The sequence below is a fragment of the Pecten maximus genome, chromosome 1 (genome assembly GCF_902652985.1).
Source record: "Pecten maximus chromosome 1, xPecMax1.1, whole genome shotgun sequence".
NCBI lineage: Eukaryota > Metazoa > Mollusca > Bivalvia > Pectinida > Pectinidae > Pecten > Pecten maximus.
The window spans coordinates 48,612,099-48,635,929 of NC_047015.1; the positions used below are offsets into that span (position 1 = coordinate 48,612,099).

Genomic DNA, 23,831 nt, shown 5'->3' on the forward strand with positions numbered 1-23,831 from the left:
ATCGTATTGGCTATGTAACTTAGGACGAGAAGGACACTTAAGACATGGCTATGTAACCTAGGATGAGATGGAAACTAAAGAAATAGTATTGGCTATGTAACCTAGGACGAGTAGGACACTTCAAACTTGGCTATGTAACCTAGGACGAGTAGGACACTAAAGACATGGTATAGACTATGTAACCTAGGACGAGAAGGACACTAAAGACATCGTATTGGTTATGTTACCTACACGTTTTTGTAGGACGAGAAGGACACTTAAGACATGGCAATGTAACCTAGGATGAGATGGACACTAAAGACATGGTTTAGGCTATGTAACCTAGGACGAGTAGGACACTTAAAACTTGGCTATGTAACCTAGGACGAGAAGGACACTTAAGACATGGCTATGTAACCTAGGATGAGATGGAAACTAAAGAAATAGTATTGGCTATGTAACCTAGGACGAGTAGGACACTAAAGACATAGTATAGGCTATGTAACTTAGGAGAAGGACACTTAAGACATGGCTATGTAACCTAGGACGAGAAGGACACTTAAGACATGGCTATGTAACCTAGGATGAGATGGAAACTAAAGACATAGTATTGGTTATGTTTCTTAGGACGAGATGGACACTAAAGACATAGTATTGGCCATGTTTCCTAGGACGAGATGGCCACTAAAGGCATATAAAGGTATAAATTGACTTTTGAATTACTAGGCTTGTCCAACCTTGAAATATATTAACAAACAAAAGGGAACGAGACCTCAATCGCAGGGAAATCAGATCAATCAAGGAATAAGTAATATGTAATATGTAATATGTAATATTAGAACGTTTCAAAAATGTAGTGAAATTTGGTTTCATAGATTAGGACTTGATATTGAAATGAATTTCACGATCTTATAATCTCATCTGATAGCACTCAAACAAACTGAAAGTGAAAGCTAACACATTTCTATGAAAATATAGTTACGATCGATTCCCAGGAACAGCATTTAATTTACCTGACGAGATAGCGTTGACTATGATAGGACCTGGATGTAAGGAGACACACACACAGTGTAGGAGGGCACGTGTGCTACCATTAAATCCATCTTGGTATCAAAAGACACTTCCTGACCATTCCTAATCGTATGCACCAGGAAAATGTACATCCTTCCTTCAGAAATACGGTATAGCCAAGACAGCATCGCTAGCTATTTTAGCTGTGGGAACCACAATGGCCGACCTATAGGAGAAACACTCGATGACATTTTAAGTGGCCGATGCACCGACGAGGATATACCAAAGATGACTGTGACATTCCGAAACGGCTATTGGTACACTGGTGATAATCGGCGACTCTGGGTGTTCCGTAAAGCTGAAGAGTTAGGAATGATTAACTATGAAATCAAAGTAGTGGAAGGATGGGTTAATCCAAACAAATTCACCACTGAAAACGACGGTATTTCCATCAGAGTACGAGGTAATCCTGGAGGGCATGCCTGGAGAAAAAGGAGACCACTGAAGAAAATTATAAAACGTGAACCACCACCGAAGGTAATAGAACCTCCGAGGTCTATACGAAATGCACCAAAACGAGATATACATGTACCTATATTCGGGCAAAGGGATGTTCATGTAGTCATGGAGAGGGAGAAATACAACAATTATTCAGGAGGCACAACAATAAATTCAAATGATTCGCTGCGACAAGTAACTCCTTATGATAACTACAGTTTGACCTTGGGCGAGAGTTCGATAGAAGCTCACGGTACTCCAGCATCTGCCGCAGCTAGAAGTATTATTGACACACAACGCACTTCGAGAAATAATTTCAATGTCTCGCGCAATGTCATGACATCAAAGAAAGAGCGTGATGGCGTCAAATATTCAACATTGAATGATAAGCCTTCAAGAGTTACAAAAACAACCAGTAGAACTAGACATATAGAGCTTGATTTGCCAACGGAGGATGATGTGACTCTTAGAAGGAAACGCGTTCGATGTATCATAGGTGTTTGTGTTATTGCTTTCCTGGTAATTGTGGCAATATTGGTTGCCACAGGTAGTATCTGATCTCCAAATATTACTTACATACCATATACAGTCGAACATGTAACAGCGCACACCCTTATATAGCGGACACCTGTCCATAACGGACTGTTCCAGGAATCCCCAATGAAAATCACAATATAAATCTCATGTATATAGCGGACATCTTCCTAATGCGGACAGCGGACACTTATTTTTGTCTGTAAAGTTGGGGGGGGGGGGGGGGGGGGGGGGGGGGGGGAGAGAGAGAGAGAGAGAGAGAGAGAGAGAGAGAGAGAGAGGGCATTTGATATATGCAGATTCTTCGTATGACTTTAACTATATTCCTGGTATTGGTGGCAGTTATTCTGGCGCTAGTGATTGTATTCAAAGGTAGCAATTGATTTCTGATTTGGTCATTTTTAATATAATTACAATTACAATTATTACAATTTCTGACAAATGTAAATGCTTATTTTAAAGGAATATCGATATATATGCATCTTATTCCTCATATCAATGATATCTAGTATGCAAATATGTTAGTCAATGTTGTATATTAGCAATAAGCGATGAATATTTACTCTTTAGATGTCCATATCTTGTATAGTGTTATCAGTGTCCAGATGTCGATTCCCTTCCTTAGAATGTTGTTCAATGAAAGACTTCATTTTCCTAGTAGGAAAAATGCTTTCGGTGTCGATTTCTTAGCTTTCACAAAATAATCTTCATGGCCTTATCATAATACCTATGTTTGATTGATATATTATTGTTAAAACATCGCTTATTTGTAAAGGTGAACATTCCAGAGCGGAACGCAGCTCAATCTGATGAGAGGTAATTAACTTGTTCTATCAATCACATCGAAGGGGACACAACTCTTGGCAGCTAGTGCTTTCTGGTGCAATAGATAAGTCGAATGTATTCGTACAGCTTATCAATAACAAGTCGTTAAATTGTTCTGCAATAGCAAATTATTTTAGACTGTCTTTTTTATTTTGCTTTTTTTTTTACAGTACATATTTACCTCAGTTATTAAATGTTTCATACTGTAGGCAATTACACTTATTAAAATCCTAGTTTGTAATTATGCAGTGATGAAAGGAAACTCTAAAGCGTGGTTATTCCATTTCATAAAAACAAGTTATGACAAGGCATTTTGCATCTACTCGTTTGACATCTAATATTTCTAGTAACTATTCAAAGATAATATGTCCGTATCAACTTACCATTCCACTCGTATCTCTGTTAATCCCGATTTTAACAGTAACCTTACTATTGGAAAATATCAATGCGCAATTTTTGTGAAATATTTGAAAATAGACCAATAAATTTGTTTGTAAATAGTTGCATGTATGAAGCGTTATTATATATGTTGTATCAGTGTATTTCAAAACATTCTTACTTTCCTTACACTGTGTCGAAAGCAACTCACATATGAATTAACAAATGCAGTATATGAAACATCTTGTTACATATTATAATTGAAAAAATATAACAATAACAATATAGAATATTTTAGAAAAAATGGCAGAGGGCATGGGTTTGAAAAATACATTTTACATTAAAAAACATACCAATTTTCCTGTTGACGTCAATACATTATAAAGTGATCACTAAAATACGTCTGACTCGCATGACTGTTTTATTTATGGAACAGAATGTATCCTGTTACGGCTGACAGACTTCCATGTCTCAAACGCACTGCAGATCGACAACCAGCAACGATTCAGTTTAGAGAAATGGGACGGTGTAGCGTGTTGCCTGCACATTGCCTACTAATAATATACGTCCATATGTGCATCAAAACTAACAGCTTCCTTGGTCTGCAGATCAACCATGAAAATTTGTCGGTACACTTTGCTGGTATAGCTTTGATGTCAGGGCCAGTTTTATTTTTGTCGACCTAAATGTTTTCCTACAAAAGGATGGGTGAGCAATGGGATAAATATAGACAGTTACTAGTGGGTTTTTTTATTTTAAGTCTACAGTATGAGGACAAAGAGACTAATATATTTATAATACATGTATATAAGTGCGACTATATTGTCGGCACAGGATCTATTCTATCATTATCCACATCAGAACGGCATATGGTTTAAAGATAAGATTTATTATATCTTTGATTATTGAACGACAAGATGCTTGATGCTGAACAGGCATTTGCAGTTTTGATATAGAAATAATTTAAAGACAATATAATTGACAGTTATCAACATATAGTAGTTTCGACAAAGTGTTTTCACTCGGTGTTATCATGATTTGGTTGTAAATGGTCATTGTAAGGTAGTAATATTCGTTAGGTTTCGCTTCAAATGGCCGACAGTTTTAAATCACGCCTTATTAGAACATAGGATAAATGTACAGCATTGCTTTAAGTATAAGGAAAGAGATTTAGTGGCAAGCCACACAAACAGAGGTAGAACCTGGGTTGTTTACATTCCTAAGTACGATTTGATTTACAGGTACACACTGATACCGGGTATGTTTGCTTTCACGTCTGCATAATACCACCGAGAGTCCTGCTTGGTTTATTTATGGTGGTTTAATACTGTACCTGTATTCAAGTTTAAGAAGCATGAAGTGAAGGTCAGTCATCGATAGCTGGCTGAGGACAACATGTATAGCAGGCGTAGGTTGGACAACATGCTGGAGTATCGTCTTACATAGCAGAACACAGATTTGCTGATAACAGTGGTTTCACAGGTAACAGACCGGTAAGATATTTTTATTTCTGCTTTAGTCACAAATCATTTATTATGCAATATATTTTGTTCAGAAAAAATTCATAACAGATATAAAGGTATCGTATGTGTGTGTCTAAAGTACGTCCATGTAACTGCATGTATTCAAGAGCATGTAGTAAACTTACGACGGTGTGTCTTTGTATGTACATTGTATATACTTTTGGGTGTATTTTACCTTCCCAAAATACTTTCTATTTTAACATGAGCAAATGAAAATCGTAAAACTCAAGAGGTGACCACCTAGCAATTTTATATATGGCCATATCGTATACATTACCTACACATAGCTTGCTGATAAAATAGCAAACAACCAAACCATCGGTTTGAGCTTGGTCTGTCCCAGTAGCGATATGAGGACATTTGTAGCTGTTCAAAGGATCTTTTCAGCGTTGTATTAAACGGCTTTTGTGACCTGAATATGTTTATAGAAATTGTTGTTTTCGTCGGTCTAAGGCATTTAAAAATGGCTACTTCTTCATACATTCACAAAAATTTATGTGTGCTATTTATGTATATATTGATGAATTTCAAAGCAGTTGTAACTCTTCAGCTTAGAAGGGCATGTATAATGAGACTTGGTTCTAATAGAATTCTCTCAAACTGTAATTATATATACATGTCTGTGTGTTTTAAAGAGAAACACTAATTGAAGTGTAGGTTTTCAATTACACCTTATAAAATTATGTCAATGACATAGATGAACAGGAACTGTTACACTTGATATCACACTGCACGTTCAAACTACCCTGTTGCATAATGCACAAACTAGGTCAATGGCCACATTTTCGCCTAACATAATGACCTCAGAAACGAGTTAATTCACTGCTTGGTACATACTTGTAATAAGACAGAACGCGGATACTCTTATTATCAAAACTCCCCGTTTGTTGGTACCTTACCTGTTATACACGAGGGACATCAAGGCAATGCAGCTCTCTGATCACATGGTAAGTTGTATCATTGTGTGAAAGCTGCTTAATATCTAGGACTCAGGGTAGATTGTTGATAATAGGTGACAGTTTAGAACAAATGCATGTGGTTTTAAAGAGGAAGGGAGTGTCCACCGTACGCGTTAATTCTTTCACGTGCTTTTAGATATTTCTGTATCTGTATCCTCTTGTTAGGCCATTTATTAAACCATATTCTTAATAGGTCAATAACAATAAATATGCAAAATCGGACTAATGAATTTAAATAATTTGCGTTATCTGTCATTCATAAAATAATCATGGATATTCAGTACTACATGTGACAATCGTCACGCTCAAAACGATTTGTAACTACTTCTGGTAGGACTTTCCATTGATATTGCATGTAAATATTCTATTGTCTGAGAATTAAGGCTGAATATATCAATATGTATATTCCTGTATTCTTTACATCCGCTTCCGTATTCTCTTTGGATATTCAACCCGCACGGGCAGGGAAAGAATACCAGATATGTCTGTAATATCCCACTGCATGTCGAAAGACGTGACTCATTTTTGATGCCCCCTTCCCGGGTCGGGGGTGGTTTCTTCTTTGCCATCTGTCCAGGGAACATTGGACAAAAATAAGTATGCATCTCACTATAAGTTTTTCGTAGAAGAATCGGGGATTTTCTTCCATGACCTCTATATAGGGGACATTGAAAAAGATTTCTGTCCCCATTGCAACATTTGGAATCTTGAACTTTTTCTAGCTGCTCGGTATTGCTGTGGTTTGTTTATCTTCTAAAAGTGTATCATTGACAACCGCCCTTATGACATTGGCTGTTGTAAGTACTTTACACCCCTAAAGTAAACAAACTTTGAATATCCTCAGTATATATGTACATTAAGACAATCTTCATCTAGGGATCTTTTTCAATTATACTAATTAAGTCAAGGACTGATAGTTAATGCTAAGGGCCAAACATGAGGAAATCCAGGAGGCATGACAGATATATCAAAACTAACATGAACAAATTCAACCGTACATTTTTTTTTTATCTTTGATAGGTATATTTTGACCTTTTATATGCATTTCGTTTCAATACATGTTTAACTTCTTCATAGGCTTTTTTCCCGTTTTTGTCCTCTTTGAAACACTTGTTGTCAGGAAGTATTCTATCGATCACAGAAACTTTTGTTTGTCTCTTGATTTGTTCATATCCCTTATGAACACCGCTTTAATCTGATTTGCCAATAGATGAACCCTACAGCAATCAAACTGACCACAGTCCTGTAATCGGTCAGGAGGTCAGGTGACGTTTTGGTATCGCACTTGCGTTTAACCAATATGACAATACGTAAAAGGTAGGGGAAACTATCGTTTACTCCACTTTCCTCCCACATAATGACACATGTGGAGCACTCCCTTCCGGGCAAACAAGAATGATAAATATAAGAGATAGTATTCCATATTTGATGTAAACCGCAAAAAGCAAAACAAAATATATATCCTACAGAAAACAATTTCCATTAAAATCGAATTTCCAATGCTTTATTCCGTGATCAAAGTCATTTCCCCTTTTTTTACGGTACATTTTAATCAGGCTCTAGTGTATTAGTAGACGGTCGTTAGAGGAATGTGCTATTGATCTATCTGTAATATAATGAGCACTATCATTAAGTTACTGAAAATAAACGTGTAATCACTACCATTACAGCAGGGTAGATATGAAAGAAAGCTTATAGATTATCATTGCTTTCAAATACTGTCGACCAATTTTGTTCGGGAGAACAAGGTGTCCATGATATTTTGCTTGCTTAACGTTAATGATGATACTAATTGTCTACCAAATGTGTATCCATGCCTATGGGACAAAAAAATTTGGTTTCATTTTTTTCTGACCAGGTTTTCAATATATTGGAAAGTTTTTATAACATAACATCATGTTCTCGGTAAGAAATATTCTCTGCCTTGTGTGATAATCAGTGGGACTTTTTGATACTTATTCATATGCCTAGTGGTTCGTTTGTCATAGTCCTATTTTTAGAGAGATTCCGGTAGATAAGTAAGCTTTATGGCCGACATCGTAATTTCCTTGAGAAATATTATATTTCCTTGTGCGATATGACGTCAGGCGAGGCATGTTCGGTGCTTATTGATATGGTTCCGTTGTCAACACCCTAACTTCTTATTTAAGAATGTGACTTAACCTGGACTTCCCTTACCCTTCCGGAACACCTGGTCCTATCCTCCTTGTATTTCGTTAGCATGACGGTGTTCTTTATTGCTTGGCCCGAATAACCAAGTGGTTCGTTTCATGGAGTTTCGTGAACGTATGAACTTATGCCCTGGTGCGGTGTCCGTTGTCTGTCCGGCGTCAACTTTTCCATTTTAACGACAATTTCTCATTAACCAAAGGGCACAGAGTCATGATATTTGGCTGATAGGTTCCAGGGATAGATCTTAAAAAGCTTGCAAAAAGAAATTATCTTGACCTTCGGCTTAAAGGTTGTTACGATGAAGCTCGACAATGTTTGAAAAAACCTACCTTGACCCATATCAAATGTCACAGATGTCAAATTGTTAAAGCATCCAAATGAATTCTAGCCAATAAAAAGGCCTAGAACCATCAAATTTGGCTGGTAGGTTCATGAAATGAACCAAACGAATTTTACGAAAGAAGTGGCCTTGACCGAATTCAAGGTTATAGGGTCAAATGTGTTAAAGCATTCAAACGGCTACTTTTCACAATCGAAAGACCTAGAATTATTATATGTGGCTGATCTCTATAATAATCCAATCAGATAAACAACACAAATACAACAACTTTTTTTTTCACAACGGCATAGGCATTGACTGATATATTTATTAAAAAACATCATGATTATCAAAAACAATGACACAAAACAGCACATTTTGCACACATCACACAAACATAAAAACTTTTCACCTAACCTATTCGTCACATTAATAGAAAAAGAAAGAAAAACACGTTTGCTCGCTGTTATCTGTGTTGCCTGAATGACAAGTAAGTTTTACATAAACCCATTTACACGTGCAAATACCGGTAGTGCCACTTACTGGCGTATATCATACCAAAGAGAGAGAAAATAAATCCTGAGAGAAAATAAATTCTGATTCCCACCGTCAACCGGTTGAAATAATATGTAAGTTCCAGGGATGGATCCAGCAAGTTTGCATAAAGAAAAGTCTTGAACTGGATTCAAGGTGACAGATCGAGGTTGAATTTCTTAAAAGATAAAATGATTCCTGATTAACTGAAATCAAGTTATCTTAATTAAATAAAAGTCATCAGACAAGTGAACACCGGTTAGGCGATGCAGGCCCATTCGGCCTCATGTACATTACAAAACCATTGAACAAAGATAATTAAGTGATATGACACCCTCCATTATATTAAAATCTACTTCAGTTATACAAGGGAGATCGCTCCAGTATACCACAAAATGCTCCAAGAGAGATAAGTCTTATGTGGGTTTTTTTTCTCTCACGCACACATAGACACAGATACACAAAGGCTATTATCACCTGTCGGACCTCTGTGAGACACGCAGACACAGATACACAAAGGCTATTATCACCTCTTGGACCTCTGTGAAACACGCAGACACAGATACACAAAGGCTATTATCACCTGTCGGACCTCTGTGTGAGACACGCAGACACAGATACACAAAGGCTATTATCAGCAGTCGGACCTCTGTGAGACACGCAGACACAGATACACAAGGCTAGTATCACCTGTCGGACCTCTGTGAGACACGCAGACACAGATACACAAAGGCTACTATCACCTGTCGGACCTCTGTGAGAAACGCAGACACAGATACACAAAGGCTATTATCACCTGTCGGACCGCTGTGAGACACGCAGACACAGATACACAAAGGCTATTATCACCTGTCGGACCTATGTGAGACACGCAGACACAGATACACAAAGGCTATTATCACCTGTCAGACCTCTGTGAGACACGCAGACACAGATACACAAAGGCTATTATCAGCAGTCGGACCTCTGTGAGACACGCAGACACAGATACACAAAGGCTATTATCACCTGTCGGACCTCTGTGAGACACGCAGACACAGATATACAAAGGCTATTATCACCTGTCGGACCTCTGTGAGACAAGCAGACACAAATACACCACGGCTATCCTCTGTCAGACTTCTGTGAGACATTCATACATAGACACACCACGGCTATCCTCTGTCAGACCTCTGTGAGACATACATACATAGATACACCACAGCCATCCTCTGTCAGACCTCTGTGAGACATACATAGATACACCACAGCTATCCTCTGTCAGACCTCTGTGAGACATACATAGATAAACCACAGCTATCCTCTGTCAGACCTCTGTGAGACATACATACATAGATACACCACGACTATCCTCTGTCATGTCTCTTTGAGATATACATACATAGATACACCACGGCTATCCTCTGTCAGACCTCTGTGAAACATACATACACAGATACACCACGGCTATCCTCTGTCATGTCTCTTTGAGACATACATACACAGATACACCACGGCTATCCTCTGTCAGGTCTCTTTGAGACATACATACATAGACTATCCGCATGGATATCCTATGTTCGAACTATCAGAAATACATTTGTTATCGGGGATGTTGTATGTTCATTAACCATCAAACCCGGAGTTCGATTCACAAAATATATATTTTTATGAATACAACATTAAACACAAGACGCTTTGTAGCAAATGCAAAGAGCTATATAACACAAACTCATTACACTTATAAACATATATAACATACGTAGATTGTTTAGGTTTGATAAAGTTATATTGACATATAGCATGGCGTAACAATTATATGAAAGGGACTTTCTGACAGTTACTTCTTAGCTGTCATTGATATAACGAGCTAGTTTTCTTTCAAAGAGATAGCTTTTTACATATTAGTCGTAAATGTATTTCTTACCTAAATTGAAAAACAAAACCTTTCTTACTACACTTCTCAGATGCATTGATATTGAAATATGAATAATATACTGGAATAGTATCCTGGTTCTATATTCTGATATAGGTCACAGTTCAATCATAAAATTATGAGTATATAAAAGGGGAATTATCAATTACACGGTGTCATGGCATAATTACTTGTATTCCCAAAAAGGACAAACCACGTCACTTCATTAAGAACTGGAGGCCGATAACCTTATTAAATATTGTTTATAAAATAGAAGCTGAGGTAATAGCTAACAGAATAAAATTTGTTCTTGATAAAATTATTAGCAAAGACCAGACAGGATATTTTGCCGTTAGATATATAGGTGAAATAACAAGACTATTATATAATGTTATTCAGTTTACAGAAGAAAATGATATTCCTGGCATGGTTTTGATGGTAGATCACGAAAAAGCGTTTGATGCCGTTTCATCGAAATTTATTAACAAAGTAAATGAAGAGGGGGATCTATCTTCATTTTTCAATAATCAAAAGGGTAATCCAATAGCGCAATATATCTGTATTTCATATACAGAAATTCTTCCTTTTAAGAATCAGAAATAACAAAACATAACGGGTACTGGAGTATATGATACTTATGATTTACTTTCCCAGTATGGAGATGATACTTATTTAACATTAGATGACGCTGAACAGGCTTTGCGAAAATCAATAAATGAACTATATATATTTTCAAATATATCTAGTCTAAAAATAAATAATGATAAAACAGAAAATGTTTGGATTGGGATTCAAAACACAGTCAAGATCATTTTTACCCGAGTTAAATCGACAATGGGGCGAAGAGATTTTTTTAAGTTTCAATCTAAACGGTCAAGATGAAATTAAAAAGTATTATCAATACTTAGAACAGGAGAAATCTAACTCCGATTCGGGAAGTTCATCTGAAATCATTAATGGATCTCAGTTTCATTATATACGTATTTCACTACCACATCCTGGTGAAAAAATGATGGTTAAATATTTATAACTTTATTGATGATTTAAAAATTGGATTTAGATGCTGAATCAGTTTCAAGGCAAATTCTTCTGGTGAAATAACTGAACTTAAGTAGACCGAGACAGTTTAATATTGGAGGTAATGCATAAAGTTATGTAAAGAAAATATTGTAATAACATCTTCTGGAAAGATGTTCTACGGGCTTATAACTTAACTAATATGAAAACACTAAAAGGGAAGTCACTCTTGCAAACACATTAATGACAAAATAACATTTAAACTATTTAGTGGCAAATCAGTTTTCTATCCACAGTGGGATACAAAAGGCATTTTCTTAAATAGGCGACTTATTAAGGATTCTGATACGAATCACAAATATGTCATAGACACTGATGTTTTGAAATATAATGGAATAGTTTCAACAATTAGGAAATGTTTACAAAATCATCAAATCGAGAGGTACAAACTGACCCGTCCATGTGATCAAGTATAAAATCTTATTCGAAGTCTAGATGAATACTTTTTAAACCATTTACATGTAATAAACACACATTGCTTTTATACTTATTTTTGATATATTCTGTCATGCTGTAAAATGTGTAGGATTGGGTGTGTATGGATATGCATGTGTATTTTTTCACATCCATAATGATAGGTTTTGTTGAAATGTCATGATGGTAATAACAATTGATGTAAAGTGATGAAATGATGATATAATAATAAAATGGTCGTGAAGTTGATGTAATAACGAAATGATGATAATGATAATGATGACTTTTACACAGATGTCACCCCATTATTCTAAGACAATAGTCCTGGCGCCAAACTGACCACTTAAATCCGGCCAATAGAATCACACCAAATCAATGCAAAAAGTATTACACTACAACTATTTCTGTCACACCTCTGTGGGAAACATATAAACATATACATGAACACCATAGCTATATCCTCTCTCAGAGCTATGGCATACAAACATTTATACTCCACGTCTATCCTCTGTCAGACATCTTCGACACATACATACACAGATACACTATCGCTATCCTGGCAATGGCAGTATTCCATTTGTGTGGGTACAATCCTGATCGTGCTGACTCATAATAAGCCCTGATGGCCCTGTGGTAGTCCCCGAGTGTTTGATAACAGATCCCCAGGAGTGTGTGAACTATCCAGTACTTGTGTCCTCCCTGTTCCTCATCATACTGGACCTGTATCAGGTAGCGAAAAGCTTCATCACGACCTCTGGTGTCTCCAAGTTTATGGCAACACAAGAAGCTCAGAAACAGGACATATGGTAGGGGTGGGATGATAATGAGTGCGCCTTTCTTGGACAGCTCTAAACAGAGATGAGAGATATGCATATCCCCTTGACGAAAAAAAATTAAGCTTTTGTATATTTTCCGGATTCTCTGTAATGTACGTCCCAGAAGTTGATGGTGCCGTTGTCTGTACAATTTTTGTAGTTCTGGATGAAGTTGATGATCTCCTCTGAAGTATGAGGCTAGTTTCATTACTTGTCTACTCATCTCTAGGCATTTGTTGAAGTTTCCTATCTGAAAATAAAATGTTGCCAAATGCATCACTTCCGTTCCCATCAAAGCACAGGGGACCATCCAATACTTGCATTTCCTCAGTCTCTTGTACATTGTCTTGTTGCTTGGGGCAGTCCCATTTTCATACAGATCTTTAGAAACCAGTTCCGATGCGAGGCATCTGAGGCTGTATGTAACACTGTGGTATGTGAAAACTTCATCGAAATCCGACTTTGATTTAGATAACAAGTAAAATGCTCTCTTTATAGTTGCGGCAGTGGAAAATGTAAATAGCATACCAGTGAGAGTCACACTGTCCTGTTCCATAATAATTTGTTGTACCGTTTTGGGGCGTGCAAGCTGAGCTTGTTTGGAGATGTCACATAGGTCATCCCATATTGAAGACTTTCCTACCGAGAGGCACATCCAGTTCATCTGACAGTATTTGACCAAAATGTCCAGCAATATTTGTTGATTCTGTCCGTGTACTTTCCTCTGGAACAAGTTGTTAGCTGGTATGTAGTAATGGGGACAGAACCCTGCCCTCACCCACACAATCAGAATGTTGAGACAAAACCAAAAACAATAAAAAATGTTTTTTTCTTGCCAGAGCATTTGACTGGAATTCTCTATTGCATGAAACATGATTGTTTTTAAAAAGTAGGAGCACAGGATGTCGGCATCACCAATTGTTTCTTTCAATGTCTCTTTTATTTGTTTTAAGAAATACTTCAGCAGTGTGTATACTTTAACTTGATTGTGACTGAAGGAATGAACTAAAGATCTTTCTGCTGCTGCAAATGAGATTCTCCATTGCAAAAATGTATCTTCCGAACATTTATCTCCAACTGGAACAATATGGCATTCACTGTTGACGATCTTGTCTATCAAAGTTTGATGTGGCCATCCATACAGACGTGTACGTGTAACCCATTCATTTGCTTCCTTTGGCCAACACTTACATGGAAAACAATTAACAAAGTCACAATAATTCCTTCCTAAAATCGTACTACTGGGGCCATTGGATTCACATTTTGGACTCGAGTATCCGTCAGTGGTTTCAGAGTTTAAAAAAGTGACCCATTCCTCTCTGTAGATATCACTGGAAAGAAACAATGAACTCCCGATTCTTACTAGTGAATTAGAAAAGGGTTTGTTTAATGGGTCTTTAAGCTGACCAATCTCTAAGTGAACATAGCCAGGGCGACAGTCTGCCTCTCTAATGTACAAGATGGTTTTATGTGTCAGGTGTTGAGGAATACACTGATCAGGGTATATCACTGCTACATTCTTGTGTACCATCATAACGTCCAGGTCTGAACCAATTTGAAAACACCCTTCTCCATAACTTCCAGTGACAATTTCTTCAAAACAATCAGTGCTGGTCAATTTTTCCTTTAAGACTAATGCCTTCCTGTGGATGTTTATAATTTCCTTCGTCCCAGTAAACCGCCGCTCCAGGTACGAGGACAGATGCACAGACAGTCGCTCACTCTCCGCGGAGTTCATCATGGTTTAGGTTCTTCGGGATATAGTTAATCTATCTGTTAGAATATAAAATAAACGTCTTTCGCATGATGTTGTTACCTTAACAATCTCACCTTAGCTAACTGTAAATTATCCATAGACAATATTACTCATTAAAATACAATGTACTTAGATTGTTTGTACTGTTATTCAAATCCTCAAAACGGAGAGAGAGAGAGAGAGAGAGAGAGAGAGAGAGAGAGAGAGAGAGATCCTCTTAAAGAGAACTCTTATATGTATGAATTTTAAACCGGAGGAAACACTGACCTGGCTACATATTTTAGGTATGATGTTCAACTCTCTCCTAGACCAACAGCTGGGTGTTTTAGTGATCTGCGACAAGAAGGTTTCAGCTTGATCTTGATTGATACACTGAATCGTCTGTTCTAGTACCCTGAGGCTTATGACCTGATATTGCATACCCTCGGAACATTTCATATGATTTTCGTGTACTTTTTAAGTGTATTTTGCTTAATATGGATGTGAAAGTAAGATAAGTAACCAGGGGTCCTTATATGGTATCGCACTTAAGTGTCTGCATCAGGTAACTGCGGTCAGGATCACTTATAAAATTGACTACAAGCTAAATAAAACCTAATAAGAAGTTTTTCTTGTTTGCGGATGTCGGCTGAAAGAAACTTCCTTGTAAAGTATTAAGAATATATGGATGTGTTGAACACAAACATGATAATACTTACGTCATTACAAGTACGCGGGCATGCACCACCCAGTTCGAGTGTATCATCCTTGAAACAATCTCTCCATCAACTTATCTATGGGAAATGGACACTTCGATAAAAAGATTACACAGTGCGGTGTAATGATAATTTGTGGTATTTCTGGGAATTTGTAGTAGTTATTTTGGCTTGAAGGTAAAGTACTGTTTATTAGAAATGTTGACATAGTATATGCGTCACAGTAGGGTTAGATGATGGCTATTTTTAATAATACGCGTAGCTTATATTTTATTACCGATCAATGGTTACTGATCTGAAAGATTGATTCGGGATGCGTCTCCTAATTAAATATTGAACTTTGTTACATTCTTCTGGTTTTCTTTTACAATTGAGGTTCTACATTAGAATCATGACTCAGTCATGGAACCATTTGATGGTTTAGTGCTAATAACACAGATACACCACGGCTATCCTCTGTCAGACTCCGTTGAGATAAAAACATACAAAAGTACATCACAACTATCCTGTATCGGACACCCGTGAGAGACATAAATGTGGCAATACAAGAAGCTCTGGAACAGGTTATAAGGAGGTAGGGGTGGGATGATAATGATTGTGCCTTTCTTGGACAGCTCTAAACAGAGATGAGAGATATGTATATCCCCTTGACGAAAAAAGAATGAAGCTTTTTGTATATTTTCCGGATTCTCTGTAATGTACGTCCAAGAGGTTGATTGTGCTGTTGTCTGTACAATTTTTAAGTTCTGGATGAAGTTGTTGGTCTGCTGTAAAGTATTATGCTAGTTCATAACTTGTCTGCTCATCTCTAGGCATTTATTGAAATTGCCTATCTGAAAAATGAAAAGTTGCCAAATGCCAAATGTTAGCTGGGATGTAGTAATGGGGACAGAACCCTGCCCTGACCCACACAATCAGAATGTTCATGCAAAATCAAAAAGAATTTTTAAAAAAAAGGTACTTGTCTTGCCATAGCATTTGGCTGGAATTCTCTATTGCATGAAACATTATTGTTTTTTAAGCACTCGTGAAAAATATCAAAATATTAGCCCCACGAGTGAAATATATTTGGTATTACTGAAGACACTGTTAGATATTCTGTTTATTACATTTTTTATTAACGAAAAACGTGCGCAGCACTCGTGAAAAATATCAAAATATTAGCCCCACGAGTGAAATATATTTGGTATTACTGAAGACACTGTTAGATATTCTGTTTATTACATTTTTTATTAACGAAAAACCTACCCCGTATGCTAACAAGGCCTACAGCGATAATTTGTAAACAAAAACAGTAGTTCCCCCTGTCCAGGTGCTGACATATATGTCGGGCTTTCTGATTGGTCAATTATTTTGGTATTTTCTAATCATGAATTTGATTGGTCAAATCAGCAAAAGTGATATTTTTCACTAGTGAAAAATATCACTTTTACAGAATGAATAATTTTTGATATTTCACTGGTAAAAATGTAATAAAAAATATACATCTTTCGCATGATGTTATATCAACCAACTCATCTTTGCTAACTGTACATTATCTATAGTATACACAATATTACTCATTGAATTTTGGATATTTAATTTTTTATGCTGTTATTTAAATCCTTAAAAGGGAAAGAGAAAATATCACTGCAATCAGTGTCTGTAAAGTATTTTTTCTCCAAAGAGAATTCTTATGGATGTACATGTTAAAGCCGATGAAATGCTGACCTGGCTACATCATTTAGACATCATTTTCATTTCCCCTGATCAACAGCTATATGTTTTTGTGTCTGCGACAAGTAGGTTACAGGTTGATCGTGATTGAGATAGTAAATCGTCTGTTCTAGTACCCTGAGGCGTATGAGTTGATACTGCAGTAACCCTCGGAACATTTCTTAATAATTTAGCGTACTTTTAACATGGGCTCATATATGGTATCGCATTTAAGTGCCTGTATCAGGTTACTGAGGTCAGGCTCAGTTAAAAGGTAACTGATTACTGGCTAATAAACCTAATGAGAAGTTGGAATTTTCTTGCTTGCGAAAGTCAGCTGAATTAAACTTCCTGGTCAAGTATTAAGAATGAATGAATGTGCATGAAGACTGGCGTAATAAAAGTTACGTCATTACAAGCATGCGCACATGTGCCATCCAGTTCTAGTGTGTCCTTGAAAAAACTCTTCATCACCCTATCTATGGGAAATGGAATCATTTTTCTATGCACGTGACAACGACAATCAAATTGTTGTTATGTAACATAAGGAAGTGTCCTTTCCCAATGTTGATGGTGCAATGTTTAGACAATTTATGTAATCTATGTAGCATTGCGTGAATTTCGACCCATACTGTATAGCCTGTATTGCTGACCCGTGAAAAGAGTCAAAGTTTTTTTTATCAATAACAGGGTGCTATGTAGTGAGGTATTGATGTATTCTGCTTAAAACTGCTCCCAGAGTTTTTGTATGTAATCTCCTGAATTGATCTGTTCACTTTGCTTCGATGTTCAAATGACTTTTACTCCAGAACTTCGCAAGGGATTCAAACAAAAGTTAAGTATCAATATGGAAAAGTAGGTTTTGCATCAATAAAGTCAAGGCCATATGGGCCAAGCGTACATTAATTAAATCTTCTACTCAATAACTAAAAGGCCCAGAGACCCGATAATTTGGCTGCTCATAGGACCTAGCCAAAAACAAACCAAGTAATGAACTTAGTCAAATCATATATATTTGAATATAGTGGGAATCAGCTTAGTATCCACTTAAATGGCCTAGTACCAACTTTAAAGTCCCATAATGGGGATCAGTAGCGGGTGAGCATTACAGACTCATTGGGCAGATTGTTGACTCATGGGACCGCTATAGCTCAGTCGGCTAGAGCGCCGGACACGTAACGTCAGGTGAAGATTCGATGCGCATGGTTCAACTCTCGCTCCCCGTGTCGGGTTGTACAGTGTATTTCTCGGGAAGCTGAGAAACGGGCCGGTCTGTGCTGTCGTGGTTGTGTCCTTGGGCAAGACACTTTACTCTAAATGCTATGGATGGCATGCAACGGGTCTCCTGTAAATTGCTCAGTAAGTTAGTCACCAACTACTACAAGGAGCATCCGCCTCAAAATGACCCTGGCTGTTCATTGGACGATTAACCCAGCATTCAATGTTGAGTACATGGATTACCCTTGATATGCCATGTGTCTATCTGGCTGTTGTTGTCGATGAAACGGAAAACTCCCCATCTGGATTTCCCCACATTTGGCCCCGTACATTACTTCCGAATCCTATAGCAAGACGCAAATAGTTTATTCTTAATTCAGCATATACTGTAAATATCAATAAATTCATCCTGAAATGTTTCATTTATCTATGTGTCTTCTTTACAATCTCTACGGTAAAATCTTTGATATAGCAGCGGCGTGCAAACTTCAACGGACTGTCTCGGTATAGATACGCCATAAATAATGCAGTTTCTATATTTTTAAAGGGATCCTCACCGCGCGAGTCCACCACGACTGTTTGGATAGAAACAAAGGTTATATTATAGTTCAATCGCTACAGAATTAACGCGGAATGTCTAGTATCAGACGTGACAGGTCTCGAACTGTGAGCATCCACAATCAATGTGGATATCGGGCACCGCTGTGCTAGTTAATGATCGGGCTATTGTCGGGATAGAGGGATACCCAAACATAAAACCATCGATCGGTTGTTCCCGCTCTATAGCCAAAAGGGAATCATATGTGTGCACGTTGATCAATGTCAATATATAGATAGTCTTTTAACATGTGTATTTTCATCAAAAGACACATTTTCATTGTCAGTAGCGTTTCAAATTGGAATTGTGTATTTTACCATTAGATAAGGTAAGTTGTTGTTCTTTTAAACTGATTGTGAGATTGTGTATATGATGAAGAATATTCTTTTTATATCATGTTTTGATGTTTACTGAATGTCTATCTTGGCATTTTGTCGCGTGTCCTTTATCGTACGCGCTTACCGCTTATCTCGGCAGGTGTTGACAATTTGTCTCGCTTCAATGAATTTGCACACACGCAACATTAACAGTCATAAATTGTCTTAAAACCATCTTTTATTCTAACATAAACAATACACAAGTAAGAAAAATCAACATCAGGATATATATACATCAATATGATTCATACATATTTTATACAGGGCATTGTTTGCTTATCGGTCAATATTAACTGGATACCTTCCCTTGACAAGACATTTGTTTTTGTTTATGGTAGCAGTATCCATAAGTAGTCAAATACATTAAAAATTCAAGGCTGATCTTGGATATTGTGAAAATCGATAGATTGATTAATTAAACAGCAACTAGGTACATTCATTGTCTTTACCACTAGCCAAGAATATTCACGTTGTTAATGTATATACGGGTCTAATAATTTGTCTTACAGGAGACCAAACAGTAAGGATTTATGTTTTCATTGTAATGCTGTGACAGACATCTTCATTATATGAAATGATGATGATAATATGTTGTCAAATTTCATATCTAAATATCAATATAGAAATAATTAGGGAAACCAATATATTATTTTCAAGTGGTTTTTTTTAAGCGTTTGAGGACAAATATGATCTTATTACTTGATCTTGTAAATAATACCGTAGTCTAATATTTTGTTTTGATTTATTCTTTGCGTTGTTATTTAACGATTTATGATCACAATTAATTCATGCAAGCATTGTACTAATAGACATGTTCGTGTTAAACGTCGGTTTACCAGGGAGTCTAAGAATGTCATTGTTATCCATATGAACAGATATTGGAAGGGGTGGGTCTTTTTTAACGGTACAAACATTTTCACGGTTGGGGAGCCCTGGTCTCAGCCCCAGGAAGACAGCCCGATATACTCGAACATAATTTGGAGGACATTTGTTCGTGGAATGGGCGGCCTTACTGGGCGGTCTTTCTGGGCGCACTTAGTGGGCATTCTTTCTAGGCGGCCTTACTGGGCGGTCTTTCTGGGCGCACTTAGTGGGCATTCTTTCTAGGCGGCCTTACTGGGCGGTCTTTCTGGGCGCACTTAGTGGGCATTCTTTCTAGGCGGCCTCACTGGGCGGTCTTTCTGGGCGCACTTAGTGGGCATCCTTTCTAGGCGGCCTTACTGGGCGGTCTTTCTGGGCGCACTTAGTGGGCATTCTTTCTAGGCGGCCTTACTGGGCGGTCTTTCTGGGCGCACTTAGTGGGCATTCTTTCTAGGTGGCCTTACTGGGCGGTCTTTCTGGGCGCATTTAGTGGGCATCCTTTCTAGGCGGCCTTATTGGGCGGTCTTTCTGGGCGCACTTAGAGGGCATTCTTTCTAGGCGGCCTTACTGGGCGGTCTTTCTGGGCGCACTTAGTGGGCATTCTTTCTAGGCGGCCTTACTGGGCGGTCTTTCTGGGCGCATTTAGTGGGCATCCTTACTGGGCTGTCTTTCTGGTCGGCCATACTGGGCGACCTTCCAAGAGCCGCACAGTGGTATACGCTACTATGAACGACAAAGAGTAGAATTGTCTGACCCTTGTATAGTTTTGATATGTTGTCTAATATGAAATGTGTATTCTGGATGTTTTACAGGAGATGGCATCGACAGGTGGTGTCACGGACTCCAATCCCATCAGGCTGGTGAGCACTTCAGGTGTGACGAATATTAAAGGGGTTGGAATAAGTGGCAAGCGAATCCACTTCTTCACGGATTTCTTCACCAACATGATTGAAATCAAATGGAGCTGGAATGTAGTTATTTTCATTGGTGGATTTACTATCACGTGGTTACTGTTCGCATTATACTATTGGCTGGTGTGTCATCTGCATGGAGATTTTATAAATTATTCAACTAACGACTGGAATCCGTGTATCACTGACGTAAAATCATTCGCATCTACGTTTCTTTTTTCGATTGAAACCCAGACGACTATTGGGTACGGATCGAGGTCCGTCACGGAAGAATGTCCCGTTGTGTACATTGGGATCTTTATACAATCAATCGTGGGTGCTGGATTACAAGCGGCTTTGGCCGGTCTCGTAGTTGCCAAGATCAGAAGAGCAAAGAAGAGGGCAAGAACAATATTGTTCAGTACTGTAGCGTGTATAGTAGAGGAGGACGGTCAGATGAAACTGGTTATAAGAGTCGGCGACATGAGAAAGTCTTTTATACTAAACGTTCAAGTAAAAGGTTATTTCTTCCAGAAAATGGCTGCGAAATCAGGGAAGAGTTACCCAGTGAAATACCACCCAATGACATTCAAAGGAGAGGATAGCAGTCTGCAGATTTTCCTCGCGTGGCCGACACAGCTTGTTCATGTGATCGACGAGCGGTCTCCTTTGTGGACTATGTCTCGTGAAGATCTGAAACGTTATAATTGTGAGCTTGTTATAATTCTTGACGGGACGGTGGCTGCTACCAGTATGCCGTTCCAGGCCCAAACGTCTTACCTTCCCTGGGACATCCTCTGGGGTCACAGGTTCGATACGTTAGGCACAAAAGTTAATAAATCAGGTGCTTACATATTAAATTTTGCAAATTTTCACAAGACGCACGCTCTAACTACTCCAGTGTGTAGCGCATGCGATTTGAAGAAAATGATAGACGCTGGACTTCCGGTTCCGAAAGAATGTCCGAAAGATTCCAAACATAGCCAACAACCACTTAGTGCCGATGAATTTGAGGTTCGATTCCAAAGTGCGGATAACGATGCTTATGACCAAACCACACCAGTGGAAAATATTAACAAGCTTGGAGTTAAGTTTAACAGTTCAGATAACAGTGCATTCTGCCATTCAACGCCTGATATGAATACCCGCAAGAGGGCGTCCGTTATGGCTAGTAGATGACGTATTGAACACGTCATTACACATTTTGATGGTGCTCCGACAATTAAAGTCTTCCAATTATCATGTGATCTGTATTTCGTCAGATTAAATAACGATTATTTTTTATGTTCCAATTGTATTTGTCGTGTAATTGTTATCATTCATGAAATACACAAAAATTAAAAGTTTGCAAATAAGTTTTAGACTATTAACATTCATAAAGTGATATTTGGATACTTTAGAATCATAGAGTTGAAATATCTTATGAATATTTACATATCTGACGCAAAATTGTTCAACTAAAGGATTGCAACTGTTGTAATTACTCCGAAATGGAATGATAGGAAGTTAATTAATGTATTGATCAATTAATAAAAGTCCTTAGGAAAATTTGATTTGTGAATTTTTAAACTTTTTATCAATATATTTAATGAAAAATATGCTAATTCACTTATATCAAAAAGATATATGCTAACGCTTCATGGCGTAAAATCAACAATTAAGGAAATGGCGCTTGGTTGAGTGTAATTCAAAATTTGTGCGAGTTATGCAGTCATTCTATCAATCCGTACCCTATCAGATGTCACTTATAGGATACAGTTCATGTGGAAACATCCATGGTCACTCTATAACAAGGCGGCTCTCTAGCTGTTACATATAATGTTCAATTGAGGAAAACTCTGCCAAATCTGTCTGGTTCCACCGGCCAACTATCAGTAAAACATATACCAGATTATTCTGAATGAGTCATGATTTACGTTAACATCGGTATCGATTGATAATGCTATTCAGATCTGACCAAGGGTCGATTTCAAACTATGAAATTCGATTCCGAGCGTTGGCGGAGTTTGCCGAAATCATTACGATTCACTATCAACATGAGTAGTGGCTGTATGTTCTTCTGACATAAGCTGATTAGATCATTACACCACCAATTTGCTATAATTATGCAAATTGATACACTCAGCATTAATTCCTCAAGACGGATGATCTTTTAAGATCGTGATTTAGGTTTCTAAGTATGTTTTTGTCGGATATATAGGATCCGATGTTCACTGTGTAAAGAACAAAAGTATCCGTCTGCTGTTAAAATGTCAGCGTTTTATTTAACGACTTTTCCGAATGATCATGGAAACTCTGTCTTAGTACACGGCGTCAGACCTAGCTAATGAGACGAGGGCGTTATGTAAATAATGCATTGGGTTAGTTGACATTTCTAAAATAGAGTTTTACGTCATTTGGAGGAAATATTACCTCATGACCTTTCATTTGAACAAATTTGAACAAAGCACATGCAACCAGAACAATTGCAATATCAAATTTTCGCAGATAACCTTTCACCCAACTCTAGATTTGGCTCCATAATGTTTCAATCTATTTTATCATTATTTAAGAACGTGAAGACTGGTTGACTATAAGTGGAGCTGTGGGGCCTAAAAGGGGGTAATTTGACACCTACATTATGTACATCATGGTTTGACTATCAACCAAATTTGATATTCAACATAACGGAGACACTTTAATTGGCATTACTTTGTGTTCCGATGTAGATTACGTATGGTTCTCGAGAGGTTAATAAAAACAACACGGAATAAAGACATAATAACGAAACCATGATTCAAACTCAAAATCGAATAAACGATGGTTAAGT

General features: G+C 37.6%; 2 protein-coding genes across 2 annotated transcripts; one reads left to right on the forward strand and one right to left on the reverse strand.

Annotated features, from left to right (window-relative positions):
- Nucleotides 1-4,428: 4,428 nt before the first annotated feature.
- On the forward strand, nt 4,429-22,572 carry LOC117336494 (ATP-sensitive inward rectifier potassium channel 1-like). Its single transcript, XM_033897077.1, has 2 exons — nt 4,429-4,718; nt 20,945-22,572. Exon 2 carries the CDS (start codon nt 20,948-20,950, stop codon nt 22,199-22,201), a length of 1,254 nt encoding a protein of 417 aa, XP_033752968.1. The 5' UTR covers nt 4,429-4,718; nt 20,945-20,947; the 3' UTR covers nt 22,202-22,572.
- Nucleotides 12,619-14,673, reverse strand: LOC117315845. The gene has a single exon (XM_033870281.1). It carries the CDS (start codon nt 14,671-14,673, stop codon nt 12,619-12,621), a length of 2,055 nt encoding a protein of 684 aa, XP_033726172.1.
- Nucleotides 22,573-23,831: the final 1,259 nt, after the last annotated feature.